The sequence below is a fragment of the Thunnus albacares genome, chromosome 13, assembly GCF_914725855.1.
Source record: "Thunnus albacares chromosome 13, fThuAlb1.1, whole genome shotgun sequence".
NCBI lineage: Eukaryota > Metazoa > Chordata > Actinopteri > Scombriformes > Scombridae > Thunnus > Thunnus albacares.
Window position 1 is genome coordinate 29,834,974 of NC_058118.1, and position 18,494 is coordinate 29,853,467.

Below are 18,494 nucleotides of genomic sequence, written 5' to 3' on the forward strand. Positions count from 1 at the left end.
AATGATGTAGCCCTCTTACAGGAGACTGCTGATGTGGAGGAGCATAGGTTGTGGTTTTCCCATGGATGTAAATATGTAAATAACTTGTGGGTCCACAATGACGGCCGCATTGTGGCACCTACGTCCCTGTACCCATGGCTTGCACGCATGTCACATGGCTTATCGCATGTAAGTAAAGGAGGAATGTGTCTGACAGTGTTGAAAGACTGGTATGCTCCAGGATTTACATCCTGTGCCCAAAAGTACTGTGAGAAATGTTTGATTTGTCAACAGCACAACCCTGGGAAAACAGTACAGACAACAATGTCGACACATCCCCCCTCAGGGACCCTTTGAAGCTCTACAGCTAGATTTTATTCATATGCCGAAGTGTGATGGATATGATAATGTTCTTGTATGTATAGATATGTTTTCAAACTGGCCTGAAGCCTGGCCTTGCAAAAAGGCTGACTCTGCTTCTGTAGTGAAATGCTTGCTGAAAGACATTGTTCCAAGATTCAGCATCCCACAGAGCATCAACTCAGACAGAGGAACTCATATCACTGGACAAATAATGACTGAACTCTGTAACTCACTGGGAATTAAACAAAGACTACATTGTCCATACCATCCTCAGTCTGCAGGGCTAGTTGAACGACAAAATGGTGTTCTGAAGAACAAACTAGCCAAACTGTGTGCTGAAACAGGTCTAAAATGGACATCACTATTGCCATTGGCCCTCATGTCAATGAGGTCCACACCCATCAGGAAACACAAACTTACACCTCATGAGATTATTACGGGTAGACCAATGACTGTACCAAGTAATTCAATACTATGCATGAAGAAGATGGATCTTCATGCTATGGATGAATCAATGATATCATTCTGCTCTGCCCTAACCTCTGCTGTTCAGTCAATCCACAGACAAGTAAAAGCTGTCCAGTCTCCTCCTAGTGACCAGCCGTGCCATAACATCCAACCAGGAGACTGGGTCTGCATCAGAGAGTTCCGAGGCAAAAACGCCCTGAAACCCCGCTGGTCCAAACCACAACACGTCCTGCTTACCACCAACACAGCAATCAAGTGTGAAGGTCGCCCCACGTGGGTCCACGCATCCCACTGTAAGAAGACGCCTCCCCCACCATGCACCAGAAAACGGCAGGATCCATCTTCATCCTGTGGGCTTTCTTCTTCATCACCTGTGGGCCCGTAGAGGGGTGGCTGCAGCTCTGGGAAGAAACTCCTCCCCCGAAGGACAACGCAGGGCTGACAGCCCTAGAAGAAGAGGTACAGCACCCGCAGCCACCAGAGGACAAGAGGAGCACCGCAGGGCCCAGAGCCCCAGAAGAAGAGGTACAACGCCCGCAACCGCCGGAGGAGAAGAGGAGCACCGCAGGGCCCAGAGCCCCAGAAGAAGAGGTACAGCGCCCGCAGCCGCTGGAGGAGAAGAGGAACACCACAGGGCCCAGAGCCCCAGAAGAACATGTACAACACCCACCGAGAGTCATAACAGGCACCACAGACCCAGGAAAAGATACACAACAAACCCCAACATGCTCACAACCACCAAAATCAAACAATCCTACAAACATCACAAACGAGACCTTTCGATACGACAAAAGGGGAACACACCCAAAATATATGAACCTCCAACTGGTGAAAATGCTAGCTGATAACAGCCCCAACCCCAAAAAAACTGTTATGTATGTGGATTCATCCCACACAGCACAACAGACGGACTCCCATTGATGGCCTTGCCCATCACTTCCTGTGACACCTGCCACATAATACACTTTATCTCAACCTACGAACACTGTGCTTGTCCCAACCCACCTCCAATCAGACAATTAAACTGCCACCAACTATATACCAACTGTCACTCTTGCAACACTCCTGACCCTCTCACCCTCACAATGGTCCCAAAGACATTAACATGGTGTGTTGAAGGTAAAGGAACCATTCACATAAGAACATTTAAATGTGACACAATTTACACCCCAACAGAAAACTCAATGATAAGACAAAAAGGAATGAACTTCTAAAACAACAACCACCATCAGACCCTATTGATGATTATGATCACCTGGCTACAATGATCGGACATTATTCTATACCACTACCAAAGGGTGTATATTGGATTTGTGGCATGAAAGCGTATGAATTTTACCCATTGGATGGTCTGGAAGACGTGGCTTGGGTCATGCGATACCAGCCATGAGAGTCCTTACCGTGCCACCTAAAGCATATATTGTTAAAAGAGACTTATACACACACGCACAAACACCATGGACAAGATTTTTCAGTGCTCTCATTCCAAGCTACAGAGCCATGGCAGCTTTAGATTAAATAAGGGACCTTTCTCATGCGGTTGAAGATCTTGCAAACACTACCGCAAGAGGCATGTCCATGTTCTCACAAGAAATGACTGCGGTGAGAATGATGACTTTACAAAATCGTGCTGCACTGGATTATTTACTGGCCTCTCAAGGAGGAACCTGTGCAGTAATTGGAGCTGAATGTTGTACTTTCATACCTGACCACAATGCCACCATACAAGAAATAACTAACCATTTGAATAATTTTGCCAAAACATTACATAACCCTGTCACCACTGGTCTGTTTGATTGGTTTAAACAGAAATTAGGAGCATTAGGTTATGTAGTCCTTGAATTTGTCTTGTTTGGTTTTGGAATCTTAACTGTTATAAGCTTTTTGATCACCTGTCTTAAATCTATCTGTAACTCATTTATCACTCAAACAACCACTAAAATCATGTACACCACTGCAACTCCACCTATCCTACCAATAGAGTTGGAAAATGCAGACTTTTTGTTTAAAATTGAAGTAGATTTAGATTAAGTAGACTATAGCCATAAAAAAAAATATAAAAAAAAAAAGTGTGGATTGAAGAAGAATACCATTTTGGGAGCAGACTTAATAATTAAAGGAGAACACACATTTGGTTTGGAGACTTGATAATCAAGTGACGTCTGAGACAACTCTTTGATCAAACATATGCCAATTGTCCTTTTCACCTCCTGACCCCTGCTGATTTGACCCCTCCTGTCTTGCCCCTGGATTTGCCTCGATCTTGTATGTAAATGCCCCCCCCCCCTCCTATCTTTTGTTTACCATTTGTTGGTCACTACTTTGATCCTCACTGTATAAAGTCTTGCCATTTCTTCTGCTCTGGGTCAGTCTACTGTATCAGACCAGCTCTGTGTCAGTATGCTCACCGCATTTCCGGAATGCTATTAAACCACTTCCACCACAGCAAACTTTGAACAAGGACTTGAGTGAAATTTCTTCAACACTTCCTTGACCTTGAAGCAGGACTGAGCTGTCTGTTATCAGATGTGCAGTATGCATTGCTCATAATGACTGGGTTATGTATCGCAGTATTCAGAACCAGATCAGGTAGATACGGCTTCTTTGATCCACACTCCAGAAGAGCTAATGGTTTGCCCCTATCCCTGAGTTCACCCTGTGCTGGTACTGCTGTAATGCTGACATTCACACGTCTGAGTGATATGATTGACAGGATCATGAAGTGTCACCAAATGTTGGAACACAGTCTACCTGTATTTAAGAGTTGACGCCTGTGGAGTTTTACAATGTGAACGCGGCCAACTTGAATGACGCTATCCCAGACACAGAGAGTCAACCTACAACTCACACTGCTGCTGTATCATCTGCTCTGTTGGATGATGCTCTTCAAAGGGAGTCAAGCCTAAGTGGTCCTAAGATAAACAATGTTGTCACTGATGTCTCTAATAACATGGTACATGAAGTATCCACTGATATGGAAACTGAACCAGAACCATCGAGCCAATTCAGCTTGAATTCTCTCACATCACATGATGCTCCTCAAAGTGAACCAAACTTATCTGCTCCAATAATTAATACTGTGGCCAGTGATAAAGTGTTACATGACATCTCCCGGAAACTGTTGTTGGGCCTCCACATACAGTCAGACAAAGATGGGCCTACATGCAAACCCTGAGGCCTGGCCACGAGGCCGCCTTTGTTCTCCTGAAACAAAGGACCAGCGCCAAAAGGCTGATCACTAACTCCATTCCCCAGTGGGCACCATTTCGCACCTAGGTGCTAAGTAGGAAATGGTCCCAACACAGTCTCTGATTGGCAGAGACGCACCAACATTACGGGGAGTCATGGCAACGGAGCCGTGACGTCATTCCCCTTTAAAACACGGACCGGGAGAGCGTCTCGTCCTCTTTCAGGTACTCTTGCTTAGGAGAAGGTTCGCCTTTTCGGTCAGCTGGATCGCCAACGAAAGTGACTCGTACACGTGTGCTATTCCCCCCTTTTCTTTTGGAGCGTCTCCCCTCGCTGGACGAGACAAGACCTCGACCCATGTTCATCCGAACACCCGTAACGTTACCGGATCCGCAAGAGACTGCTGTTTGCAACCCAGCGCTCTCACCTGATACCTGCAGATGGGAGAAAGGATTTTCTCCACGGAGACGCGGATAACTTCTACGCCCCGCTGTCTACCGACTGAGTCGAACCAGTGCCGTCATTCCCGGGAAACAAGGACGGCTCCGCCAGCACCACGCACCGGAGGACCCGCTGCTGGATTTCACTGACAGACTTTTCACACACATCGGTTCGCTCCGAAGAGCGACACAAGTAAGAGGTTGTCTGGGCAGAGATAGTATTAGAGTTGTGTGTTTATGAGCTTAGTGCTTGTATTGTTTTTGTGTGTTTTAACGGACCGCCGAGTCTCGTTTGCTACTGCACTCTGAGGAGTGTGTGTTTTAAGTTGCTGCCTGTTTAGTTTGTGTTCACCACGCTAAACTGTTTGTGTCATCCCACTCGGGATTTCTGTGTTTGTGCCACCGCAAGTGGAAAGTAAGTTGCTTTGTCAGTCCACAACCAGACAACGTGCGTACCGACTACCATCTGTACTCCCGCTCTCTGTAGACAAAGCAACCGCTACTCTCCCCTCGCGGGATCGAGAGTCGATCTCCCTTCCTCTCTTTCCTTCTCTTACTAACACCCACACCCACATACACTTACACATCCACCTAACTACGCACGTTTTCCACATATCTGATAGTCAGATAACAGAGGGCCATAGCGCCGTCTTGCCCCTTTGTTATCCGCCATCAGACACGTGAGTGCAGAAACGCCACCGACCACCGGTCGGCGCTATCTGCTATTGTAAATCGGAACTCTGCGGCGTCCTCCGCCGGTTGTTCTCACATGATGCGACTTCCCCCGGAAGCCGCGCCATCTTGTGTCACTTCTTTCGTCACGTGATCCACGTCGGCCATCTTGTGACTCACACGCACATACACACACACACGCGCACATACACACTTACACATACTATTACATCCTCTCTCTCACACACACACGCGCGCTTTGGTTTACCTATTCACATTTACACAGCTGCTGTTTTATATGTGTTCTTCGCTAGTATTAGTTGATAGTATAGGGAGGGAGGGAGAGAGGGAGTCAGTGCTCGGACTTTCACCTTCACCATTCACTTAGAGGTGCTGATACACCAGGTATTAGCTCCCCTTAAGTGAATAATTTGTTCATGAGACTACCTTTACAGTTTGGTTATTAGTCCCGGTCTCCGGGTGGTGCCCCGCATTATTAACTAAGTTAATAATTTTTAATTTCATAATTCATAATTATCTCTGATTATTATAAATTATAGCTAATAACCAATCACACTCCTTTCAAGCCCAACACTGTCAAAACTTAGTTAACAGCAAAGGGGAGACTATTGCTCTCTGAAAAGGTATCACAAAGAAAGGAGAATCAAAAAAGGAAAGAAAAGGAAAAGTATGCTTCTGATGAAACATACAAAGCAAAGAAAAATCTTACTCGAGCAGGAAATATTCTAATGAACTATTCAGACAAAGAAAACGAGAGTATGTTACCAACTGCTATCGAAACAATTATGAATGTAGACAAAAGAAAATAAATAATATAACAACCCGTTACAAAGACAATGTTGACTTCAGGCAGAGGTACAAACAGTACAAAAACAACTGTTACTGAAACAATGCTGAACATAAAAAGAAAAAACAACAGTATGTTACTAACTGATACAGAGACGATGTTAACTTCAGGCAGAAGCAAACTCAATATATCACCAACCAATACAGAGACAATGTTAACTTCAGACAGAAGCAAACTCAGTTTATCACCAACCGATACAGAGACGATGTTAATTTCAGACAGAAGCAACGATCTTTTATCACTCAGCGTTATGCACATGACCAAGCATTCATGGTTAGACACAGACAACTTATGAGACAGCGAATATGAGACAGGTATAAGAACAATGTTGCATTTAGGAGTATGCATAACATGAGGTGTCCAATGAAAATAAAAAGGAAGTACAGACGAATAAATACACAAACACATGAGAGTGACAGAGAGGGTGACAACTTCTTGATCAAAGAGGCCATATCTGTTTTCAGATCACATGGTCGATCAAGGCCGGCCCCACTTATGTGTGCACCGTGTGTCATAAGGCATCGTTTCCAAACCAAGTATGACCCTGCACAAGGTCAAATTATGTCAAAAATCCAGATGTGGTTGCAGCATGCCTGGCAGGAAAGTATGTTCATGTTTGTGGATATGAGTGCAGAAATGAACAACAGTGCAAGGTGCCTGATGAGAGGAGGAAAGAATGGATCTGTTCCACTTGCCATACATACCTTAAAAATGGAGCCATGCCCACCCTTGCTGTAGCCAACAACTTGGAGCTTGCTGACATTCCACCTGAACTGTCTCATCTCAACATTTTGGAGAGACATCTCATAGCCAAGCGCATACCATTTGCCAAGATTATTCCACTTCCCAAAGGCAGACAAAAAGCCATTCGTGGTAATGTGGTATGTGTCCCATCTGAAGTGCAGGAAACAGTCCATGTTTAACCCAGACTGAGAAGTGAGTCTCAAGTCATGAGAGTAAAACTGAAGAGATGATTGTGTTACAGAGGTCATCAGCTGTTTCAGACTGTCACATGGTCTAAACTAGTGCAGGCATCGCATAAACTCAAACACATTCACCCACAATATAAGGATGTCACTATCAGAGATGATGCTGAGTTATGTGACCCAACACTTCCTGATGAGGAAGATGATGATGATGATGTGCATGTTAAATTATGATGAAGATGATTTGATGGAAATTGATAGGTGTGAGAGTAATGCACTGTGTGAGGCAGAACATGATCCTGAAAATGAACAACAAAACAATGATGCGCTGCTTGGTGATGACAGTCAACCACAGGAGCAGAGAGATGACTCAGAACAGGAAGGTGACATGCCTAATGGTGGTTTTGCTCTCGAATCATGCCTTCAGCCACCTGATGTTGCAGAGGAGATACTGTGTTTCAGTGAAGGAATCTACTCTGTTGCCCCTGCTGAAAGAAACAGTCCAGTTAGCTTCTTCAGAACACCTAAACTGGAGGCCATGGCTTTCCTCGTTCAGTTCCCTACCGGTGAAAACACATTGGATGAAAAGAGACGCATTAAAATAACACCCAGCAGTTATTTCAAAACAAGGCTTTTCTGTATTGATGACCGTTTTGCCAGAGACACAAACTACTTGTTCTTTGCACAGTTTGTGACTGAAATACACTTGGCCACTTCAAGCATGACAATACAACTACGTAAAGCAAAAGCTCTGACCAGAGATGGGCGCAAAATAACTTAAGGAATGTTGCAAGATAAACGAGAGGTTGAGAAACTGGTGCGTAATAAAGATGCAGTCAGATTCATGCAGCCACTCAGAGGGACACCAGCCTATTGGGAGAAAACAACAAAAGATCTTTTTGCCATGATGAGACAGCTGGGAACTCCTACATTCTTTTGTACATTTTCTGCAGCTGAAATGCGTTGGCCAGAAGTAATTGAGGCAATAAAGGCTCAGCAGGGTGAAGAAGTCAATTTTGAAGGGCTTGACTGGTCAGAAAAGTGTGACATACTGCGAAGCAATCCTGTCACAGCAATGTGCATGTTTGATAAACGTGTTGAAGCATTACTCAGAGATTTAATCTTGTCTCCTGCACAACCCCTTGGCAAAGTTGTTGACTACTTTTACAGAGTGGAGTTTCAGCACAGAGGAAGCCCACACATACACTGCCTCTTATGGGTAGAAGGTGCACCTGTGTTTGATGAAGATGATGATCAGACTGTGTGTGATTTTGTGTCCAAATACATCACTGCTCAACTACCTGAACCACATACACAACCTGACCTGTACAAGAAAGTCACAGAGGTGCAAATGCACAGCAAAAATTATTCAAGGACATGTTTCAAAAGTCCTGGCTCTGGTTGCAGATTTGGATTTCCCAAACAACCATCCAGAGAGACAATGATAGTGAGACCCAGTGAGGATAATGATCAACCACAAGTGGAAGAAGCAAAGCAAAAGCTCAGACAGTTGAACCAGTTGTTGAATGAACCTTTCACTGCCTCCCTAACTTTGGAGCAGCTTCTGGCTCGATGTAATTTAACATTTGAAGAGTATGAGCAATGCTTGAGTATGATAAACAACTCTGATGCAGTGATACTGAAGCGTGATCCACAGGACTGCTGGGTAAATGGATATAATCCCCATCTGCTTGAAACCTGGAATAGTAACCTTGACGACTCATTTATACTGAATGCACATGGTGCAATTTTTTATCTGACTGGTTATATTACAAAGAAGGAGGCAGGGCTTTCTGAGTACCTCAAAACAGTCATTCAGAACTCCAACATGGACAGTGTCAATGAATGTGATGAAATGAGGGAAATCATGCAGGCATACTCAAAAAAGAGAGAGGTCAGCGCTCAGGAATGTGTGACTCGCGCATGTGGTATAAACATGAAAAAGTGTTCACGTGGTGTCATATTCATACCAACAGATGACAATGCACTAAGAATGAGTCGTCCACTGTCATACCTGGAAAGCACTGTGCCAGAGAGTGAAAATGTGTGGATGACATCTGTTGGGACTACATGTGGACCACAGTTTACCACATGTTTCAAGACTCCAAGAAACCTGAGCCCTGGGGGTTCGCACCCAAAGTGTGAAGCTCCACCCATGGATCCAGGTTATCAAAACTAGAGATTCCCCTCTTATTTTTCTCTTTTTCTCCACGAGCTGCAGGAGGAGCAGCTCCTTGCTCTCTTTTGCACCTCCAGCAGCTGCTGGAGCAGCTCTCTGCTCTCTTGTGTGGCCTGCTCGCAACAGACACACACAGTCTTCTTTACGGCAGAAGACGCGAGAGCCTGCCTAAGACTCAGAAACTAAGTTTCCTTGTGCCAGCAGGAACACACACTGCTGGCCAGTTTAACAAGTACAGGAGCCGCGAAATTGAGTTAGCTTGCCGCTAACTCTACACAAAGGAGTGACTGGGGCCCTCTGCACGACTGGAGTGCTGTCTCCCCAGCAACGCCTGCATCTTTCAGCTTCAGAGCCAAAGCCTCCTCAGCCTGACTCACCCACGGATTCACCGGCTACAAAGCAGGACACCACAAAGCATCTCTTACTTCATGGACTGGTAACAACTGGGCATAGCCTAGCAACACAGTGAAGCATAGTACGGCTAAGCAAGAATGTTTAACTCAAATAATGTACTGTTCGTGTATTGATTTGGTTAAGGTTATACATTGAACTGTTGTTGTGATGTCCTTGTTGCCTATAGTCAGGTTACTGCATAGCCAGACCGCTAGGTTAATGTTAGCATGCTTAACACATGTTACATCCAGTAACTAGGCCTTGCATGCAACTAACCTCATCTTAACCTGGCACCTTTAGCATACACCAATTGGCCTTGAATAGAGAACCACACAGTTAAGAGGTTAAAACCTAGTTTGGTGAACTTTGGTTCAGGCAGCACATGTGGTTCAAGACACCACATGGTCTGGCCTTTTATCTCTGCAGTTCCCTTTATCAGCCAAATTGCTGGCATGCCATGTTCTCAGTCACCAGGTGACTGCAGCCATCTTGCTATTGTCTTCCCTACACACACACACACACACACACACACACACACACACTTGTATATAGGTACACTTAGCTAGATTAGTATTGTGTGTTGCTTTTACCCTTTTGTTAAATAAATGCTTTTGGATATACCTGTTGTCTGTTTTAATGTTGCACAAGAATGAGTTTTGCCAACCTCTGCTCTGTAAAGAACTCCAAATCCTTCAACCTTGACTAGCTATTGATATGGTGATTTTGTTTATAGTTATTAAATTAATTATTAATCAAAGTCCCAAATTCATAGATTAGTACACTTTGAGACTGAATTGGCTATCTTTTTCCCTGAGTCCAGGGTGGTGCCCCGTTATAATTATTGCTGATAGCCAAACTTGTAGCCACGGCCCAACAAAATGGCGCCCGGCGTGAGGCAGAGTATTGTTGGCAATTATTCATAATTGTGCAATATTAATTTCAGCATAATTTTGGCCAGTACCAAAATTCTGGAATCTAAAACCTTTAGACTATCCAAAAGTCTTCATATTTAACACGACCAGTCTGCCACAGGAGAAGATATCTAGCTGTACTTACAAACAAGTGAAGTGTTGGGAGAATTGATTTTTTCAAATCAATTTTAGTAAAAGCAATTGGTAACCCAAATCTTGAGTTGTTGATAACTACCACTTTAAGCCCTCGTAGTGTTAAACTAAGAGATTGCTGTTGCTGCTAGCCACTCAGGTTGAACCTACTCTGTAGGAAGTGTAAGAATTTTGGTTCAGCATTCGAATAGCACACATTCAATGCCATCCAGTCAAGCTGTCAGAATTAGTTGTTAATTCAAGTGCTCCCCTTGTTAATTAAAACACAGTGTGCCACCAGCCCTGTGACACATAGAGAGCTTGTACCTGGCTGTTACTGCCATGCATTCCAGCCTGAGTAAGAAATAGAGCCTGTGAGATAGAGCCACAGCGTGCTACCAGCCCCGTGAAACTTAGAAGTTATCCTCTAGCTGTTACTGCCATGCATTCCAGCCTGAGTCAACTTTAAGAAACAATCCTCTGACTGTTACTGCCCTGCATCTCAGTTAGTGCATGTTGAAATCTGTTGTGCCCACTAGAGCCACCAGACGGTGCCGTAGCTACCCCTCCTCCACAGGAAGCTACTGCCCATAGTGTAGGCCACAACATTGTTTGGTTAGGCTAGTGTACTGCCCAAACTACACAACAAAGTGCCTGCCACGCAACACCATAGCCAACCACATTGTCTTGTTTTACTAGTCAACTGTTAATCTAATCCTCCGCTCCAGATCCAACAATGGAGAACCCCTGTGTAGAGCAGTTTATTTCTTCCCTAGCACAGAGCCTAGAACCTGGCTACCCAGAATTCATCAGCAGGTTGAATTTCAGTGAGTGCAGGAAAGAGATAGACTTGCTACTCAAGGACAGGAATGATGCACAGACCGCATCCAAAGACCCATTGTTATGCTTGCTTCTGAACTTCCACAGGCAAACCAGCCTTGCTTGTCAGAGCAAAGCAGCCCTAGAAAAGGAGGTAGATTTCCTCAGAGCGCAAAATGCTTGCCTCCTCCACGAGGTTCAGTTGGCCAATAAGAAAGCCATGCGCTATTTAGAAGACCTGCACTCAGCAGAGTTAAATCTCTGCTCACACAAGGAGGAATTGTTAAGGCTTAGGTCAGAACGTCCTGCCCCACTACAGTCATGCAGCCAATGTGATTCTGGTTATTCCGATTCACACTCCTCCCATAATGAAATGTTAACTCCCTCTCCACTCAGAAGATTGGAACAATTCCCAACTGACCCTAAGTTCTTGGGGATGAAGTCAGCTTCTCAACCTCAACTGAGAGACAGAGCTAACAGCTACCTGACTTCCCATCTCTCTGAAACAGACATTGAAGAGACATGTAGTTTATCCTCTAGAAGATATTCTGCCCAGTGTTTTTCTCAGCCACCGATATATGACACATTCATCCGTGCTCATCCTTTTGAAGGGGGGACTAGGACATCCCAGAACTGCTCAGCCTCTCCTCTGCACTATCAGGAAAATGATAACAGTTGTTCAGCCCCTGCCCTTCAACCAGAGAGAATTGTAGCACGTGATGCACATGTCCATGATCGTTCTAGTTTAGTCTTGTCTTCACCAGAAATGACTTCACAGTGTCCCTGCCTTAAAGTGCTTGAGCTTATAGCTAAGGACATTGATCATTTTGACCCAGACAGCTGTAATCACCACATTGAAGATTACTTTAGAGAACTAGAATACAATCTAGTTGACCTGCCCCATGCAACCCAAAGTGAGAAAGTTAAACTTGTGTGGAAAACCAGCTCTAAAGCTGTACACAAGTTTATCCAATCACAACCTTCCAGAATCAGAAATGACTACCAAGAGCTCCATCAAGCACTAGTAGAAGAATTCTCTTTTACTGCTGACAAGACCACATCAATGGTTGCAGCCCTCCAAGTTAAACATTCCCGTCGTGAGCATCCCAGGGATTACTACCAACGTTTGAGGCATGCGTACTTCCAGGGCAAGAATGCACCAGGGTTAGAAGAAAACCTCACCTTCAAGTCCATATTCTTGCAGAACCTTCATCCATGCGTACGCACTCACGTTGTACTTATGACGCACCAAGGTAACCCCTCACTGCGTAAGATAAGAAAGATGACACAGGTGGCTTGGGAAACTGCTGTCACTTTCAAAGCAGGAGGGAAAACAATTGAGCCTGCCAGCTCAAACACTGAAGCGTCATACAGGTCTGCTGCCTCAAAAGATCACCCTCATAACAGTCCAAAGGGGGGTGACAAAAGGCAGCATAGGGACACTGAGCATAAGCGCCTGTGGTGTATTTTCATTACATGTCATTGGTGTGCTTAAAGACAATATTAAGCTATGCAGATTGATTTTATAAGTTTATAAGCAATAAGGGCTAGTGGGATACAATTTGTATTGGTGTAGTTATAATCTCATGAACCATATTTAATCACACTGTACGTATAGAGGCACAGTAGAAGAATCATAATCATACACTGGAGAAATTTGAGTGTGTTTGTATTACATGTCACTTTGCTGGGGTCTGCATTAAAGTCTTCACCTTTAAAAAAAATACCCTCTGGAGGAGATCAAGAAATAAGGGTGTAAAATGACTAGAATAACTTATAAAAATAAAAGGCCAGAAGACAACTTGGCAATAATGGTGTAAAATGATTCCCAATACTTATATATAAAAATTGGATATAATCAGGTAGAATTATGTGGGCCAGGATATATCCTGAAACAGCTCAAAAACCTGGTTTGAAGAGTTTTGACCAACAACAAGTGACAGAGATAAAAGTAACATAATAATTGGTCAAAAATTAGGGAGGGTGGATGATAAGGTGTGGCCTAAGCTGACCCAAAGACATAAAAACAGATGCCCCAAGGGAAAACCTTTGGAGCGATTTGGTTCTTTGTAAAAGGTGCTACTGGTTCCCCTTTTTTGCCGGCAATAAAAGAACACTTTGCTGTTTGGACCTCTGACTCCCTTTTTATTATTAAGAGAGAGTTGTTTTGCTCTGATACATTTTTTCTGCAACAATTCGACACAACACGCCATGCCCACCAACTGCGTCGAGATAGGCATTCACACAGTAGAAGCTTAAGAAGGCCATACGCAGAGATTCTGGCCCAGAAGTGTGACCAGACAATGGACAGATCAGATGATGACCACAGCATCTCTGACCACAGTTCAGTACATGGTCACCATCTATCAGACAGTGACAGTGCCTCTGAATGTCTCTCTCCCTCTGGCTACACGGAGCGTTACAGCCCTGAGCCACAAGTTAGAAACTTAAGGCACAAGAGCTCTAGAGCTCGCTTCTCACAATTCTAGACAGCAACACAGTCCACCCCTGTACTGACAGTAAGACAGATACCCGTGCCTTAATTTTCCTGCAGTTACATAGATACACTTGGGTTTGTTAGCAACAGTAGCAACCTCAGTTATTCTAAACTCAGTAATAGCCAGACAGCCTGCTATTAGTTGAGGAAAGCCTAAATTCTGATTCAGCTCAGACACAACTGTCCTACTTTGCAAGTACAATTGGATCAACTCCTTGGTAGTATTTTGTCAATAGGATCACTTTGCAAAATACTAGCTCAGGACACTTGATTAGGTACTTTCAGAAGTAGTCATACACATGTCCTCACCCAGCACAAGTTTAGGACATAGTGCCAAACAAACAACGATACAGCCATTAGGACTTTGGGATTTTTGGAAATATGATGACATCCTTCTGCAGCTACACTCTTCACTACACACTACAAAATTGTAAAGTCTGCCAAGATCAGACTGAGTACTACATTGAGTAGTCAGTATTGTCATCAGATCCAATGAGTGAAACAACAAACACTCTTGGACACTCCAGAAATGGCTTTATCATTTTAGGTGCCACTCTCTCTGCATCTCACCTTAACAAAGTCACACCACTAACATTCCTGTTCTCACTAACCCAAAGAGTAATGAGAAACCCAGGTTATGTTATTTAGGACTATGCCTTTGTTGTTGTCTATCATGCTTTTGTTTTGTAACTCTGACTGTTCTTGCTTAGCCAAGATAGATAGTGTTAACCACTGCCCAGATGTTACAAACTTGAATGAACTGACAAATGAACTCTTTCAACAGTGGACCATACAGTACATGTATGTTTGTGCTCCCAGGATCACACATCAGGTGCAATCCTAGGACCAAAGGGGGGATGTTGGGACTACATGTGGACCACAGTTTACCATGTTTCAAGACTCCAAGAAACCTGATCCCTGGGGGTTTGCACCCAAAATGTGAAGCTCCACCCATGGATCCAGGTTATCAAAACTAGAGATTCCTCTCTTATCTTTCTCTTTTCTCCACGAGCTGCAGCAGGAGCAGCTCCTTGCTCTCTTTCACACCTCCAGCAGCTGCTGGAGCAGCTCTCTGCTGCTCTCTGCTCTGCTCTCTTGTGTGGCCTGCTCACAGCAGACACACACTTTCTTCTTTACGGCAGAAGACGCAAGAGCCTGCCTAAGACTCAGAAACTAAGTTTCCTTGTGCCAGCAGCTAACGCACAAGTCTGCTGACCAGTTTAACAAGTACAGGAGCCGCGAAATGGAGTTAGCTTGCCGCTAACTCTACACAAAGGAGTGACTGGGGCCCTCTGCACGACTGGAGTGCTCTCTCCCCAGCAACGCCTGCATCTTTCAGCTTCAGAGCCAAAGCCTTCTCAGCCTGACTCACCCACGGGTTCACCGGCTAGAAAGCAGAACGCCACAAAGCATCTCTTCCTTCATGGACTGGTAACAACTAGGCATAGCCTAGCAACACAGTGAAGCATAGTACGGCTAAGCAAGAATGTTTAACTCAAACAATGTACTGTACGTGTATTGATTTGGTTAAGGTTATACATTGAACTGTTGTTGTGATGTCCTTGTTGCTTATAGTCAGGTTACTGCATAGCCAGACCGCTAGGTTAATGTTAGCATGCTTAACACATGTTACATCCAGTAACTAGGCCTTGCATGCAACTAACCTCATTTTAACCTGGCACCTTTAGCCTACACCAATTGGCCTTGAATAGAGAACCACACAGTTAAGAGGTTAAAACCTAGTTTGGCGAACTTTGGTTCAGGCAGCACATGTGGTTCAAGACACCACATGGTCTGGCCTTTTATCTCTGCAGTTCCCTTTATCAGCCAAATTGTTGGCATGCCATGTTCTCAGTCACCAGGTGACTGCAGCCATCTTGCTATTGTCTTCCCTACACACACACACACACACACACACACACACACACACTTGTATATAGGTACATTTAGCTAGATTAGTATTGTGTGTGCTTTTACCCTTTTGTTAAATAAATGCTTTTGGATATACCTGTTGTCTGTTTTAATGTTGCACAAGAATGAGTTTTGCCAACCTCTGCTCTGTAAAGAACTCTAAATCCTTCAACCTTAACTAGCTATTGATATGGTGATTTTGTTTATACTTATTAAATTAATTATTAATCAAAGTCCCAAATTCATAGATTAGTACACTTTGAGACTGAATTGGCTATCTTTTTCCCTGAGTCCAGGGTGGTGCCCCGTTATTATTAATTCTTATTAATAATTTTATTGATTTTAATAATTAACGATTATCTTTGATAATCGTTAATTATTGCTGATAGCCAAACTTGTAGCCACGGCCCAACAGATCAACTGTAGACCACAGTGTGCAGTTAGAGGGGAAAAAAACAATTAATTAGTTAAATATAAAATTGGTAAAGTAGTAAATTGTATGTAGAATTTCATGTTATGAGTCTTACTGTTAGTGTGAAGAAAAATATCAAGATGTACATTTTTATATGTAGGATCTAAACTTCAGGGACGCACTGATGCAGGTCCAGACATGACCGGCCACATTCAATACAGTCTTCCACTCTGCTCTGTATATTATTTGTAGTGAGCTACTTTTGAGGCACTTAACTACATTTACATGCATTTCCTAAATGTGCTTCACCATAAATACACTTTAATGTGAAGGCAGTGGTAGACCTTTATTGTGAAACCTGAAGTGTACATGTGTGGTTAGTTAAAGAGCTGACTGGTTCCAGTCTAATAGCTAGTGGTTTAAAGGTTGACTTCCTCCTCTCTCCACTTCTAGCCAGCACGTTGTGAATGACTCTCCTGTGAAATACTGTAAAATGTATCTTGCAAGTGTGTATACAGGAAGAGATGTGTATTTTGGTTTATTTTTGTTTTGAGTAGATAATTTAGTATAATTGTGTGTGAAGCCAAAATGTCCCCGATCAACTGTGTGAATAAATACTTTTGAGGACTGTAATCCTTGTTGCTGGTGGTTCTTGGGAGTTGGGAAGAGGGGAGTCTCATTTCTATGTTGCACCAGGGTTTCCCCTACATTAGTGCGTAACAATAGTTAAGAAGCTGTTTAGCAGTTACAGCCTCATGTTAACTTACTAAGAATGGTCCCAGTGGCTTCCTGAGGTAGTATACAGATGTTAAATGGCGTAACAAAGACTGTCCTGGTGTTGGATCAGTACTCTGTATTGGCATATACTCTGGGTTTAGGTACTGGAATCAAATCAGTAGAGAAGAATTTGGATCAGTGCATTCCTAGTGAACTTTCTAACCAAGTATTTATGAAGAATAACTTGACAGGTTGCACATATCAGTTGTTATTCACCTGCCTGACATCCAAAATAAAGCACAATATTAGCACGAAAAGTTAGTGAGCTTTAGTTGAGTCCACTGGAGGCGAGGAGGATATTAGACAAGCACCAACCTCTGCTCACAAGCCAGGCAAGTGTTAGTGAGAAAACCATTAACAATGGTGAAATTAAAGAGTAGTGATTTCTTGATGAACTTCTGCAGACGACATCATTTGTCTGGTTTCCTTCTTTGACCATCACTTCAGTTTCTGAGCAACTGTTGGATGAGAAAAGTAAAAGACTGATTTATTTCTTTGTTATTGGATTCCAATGGAATGGGACTAACCCCCACACCTTTTGGTCTGCCACAGCACCCCCCCAACTTAAGACTCATATATAATTTCTATCTCTGTCACATGGTCACTGTTTATCAAACATTGTCTTATATGTCCTGTTTGTATGTCCTTTTACTATGTCTGCCTCATGAGTTGCTCCTCAGAGATGAATGAAGTTTTTTTAATTGAAGTGAATTTAATTGGCAATGTCTTGAATATTCCCATGCATGATGATTTGTTCCATTGATGCAAAAAACCCAGTGCACACTTGTAATGATCAGAGTGTTATATAGCAGGTAAAAAAATCTTCTTATGCTTTGCTTTTTGTGCTTTTAGAGAATAAATGAATGAATAATCAATGAATAATTGAATAGAAAAGTGTCTCACATTGTTCAAGCTGTGCAGTTCACACCATCCTGTGAAAAATAGCCCGGCTGACAGTTATAACACACTGTATCAGTGCTGCTGGTTCCTTAGAGAAAGAGACACATCTGAGATTACTCACCATCACTGATCATTCACTGACAGAACAGTCTGACTTTGACATTTGTTACCAGGTTGTTTTATCCTCTGACCAGGTGCACAGTGTGTGTGCAAAGGACTATTATTGCATCACACATCCAATAATAGTCCTTTGTTAAATAATGATTGTTGACAAGTTTTTATATTTCACCATCTTGTCATTCTTGAGCAACAATGGAATTAGATTCATAATCAAACTACTGTTTGAGAAAAAACTACAATGATCCAAATGTCATCAGCTTCACTGCTTCATGCAAATACTTTCAATACTAAAGATATTTATGCTAATATGTTCATGCCAGTAAACAACTAGATTGTCAAGAAATTGTATAAGTTTCATTTTAAGAGTTTCAAACTTTTGTCTTTTGACCAATTTAACATCCATTTTGTCTGGTGAAGGTAGTTATGACATGAAAACAAGGAAAGTGATTCATGAAGAGAAAACTATGGTTTTGTGTCTAAATAAAACAAATCTGTCCTGGCAGAAAGAGCAAAATTCCTCTTCGTTTGTCTGCTGTTG

At 43.1% G+C, this 18,494-nt stretch overlaps 1 protein-coding gene across 3 annotated transcripts in view; it reads right to left on the reverse strand.

Moving 5' to 3' along the window:
* Window positions 1–16,192: 16,192 nt before the first annotated feature.
* The window catches only part of LOC122995622 (tumor necrosis factor receptor superfamily member 14-like), a 51,266-nt gene continuing 48,964 nt past the window's right edge, over window positions 16,193–18,494 (reverse strand). For all 3 annotated transcript variants that reach the window (XM_044370941.1, XM_044370943.1, XM_044370942.1), the window contains exons 6-7: window positions 17,252–17,394; window positions 16,193–16,863 (exon numbers count right to left, since the gene is read on the reverse strand). In XM_044370941.1, the coding sequence (XP_044226876.1) occupies window positions 16,571–16,863; window positions 17,252–17,394 (436 nt within the window). In that variant the 3' untranslated portion in view covers window positions 16,193–16,570. The remainder of the gene's footprint in view (window positions 16,864–17,251; window positions 17,395–18,494) is intronic.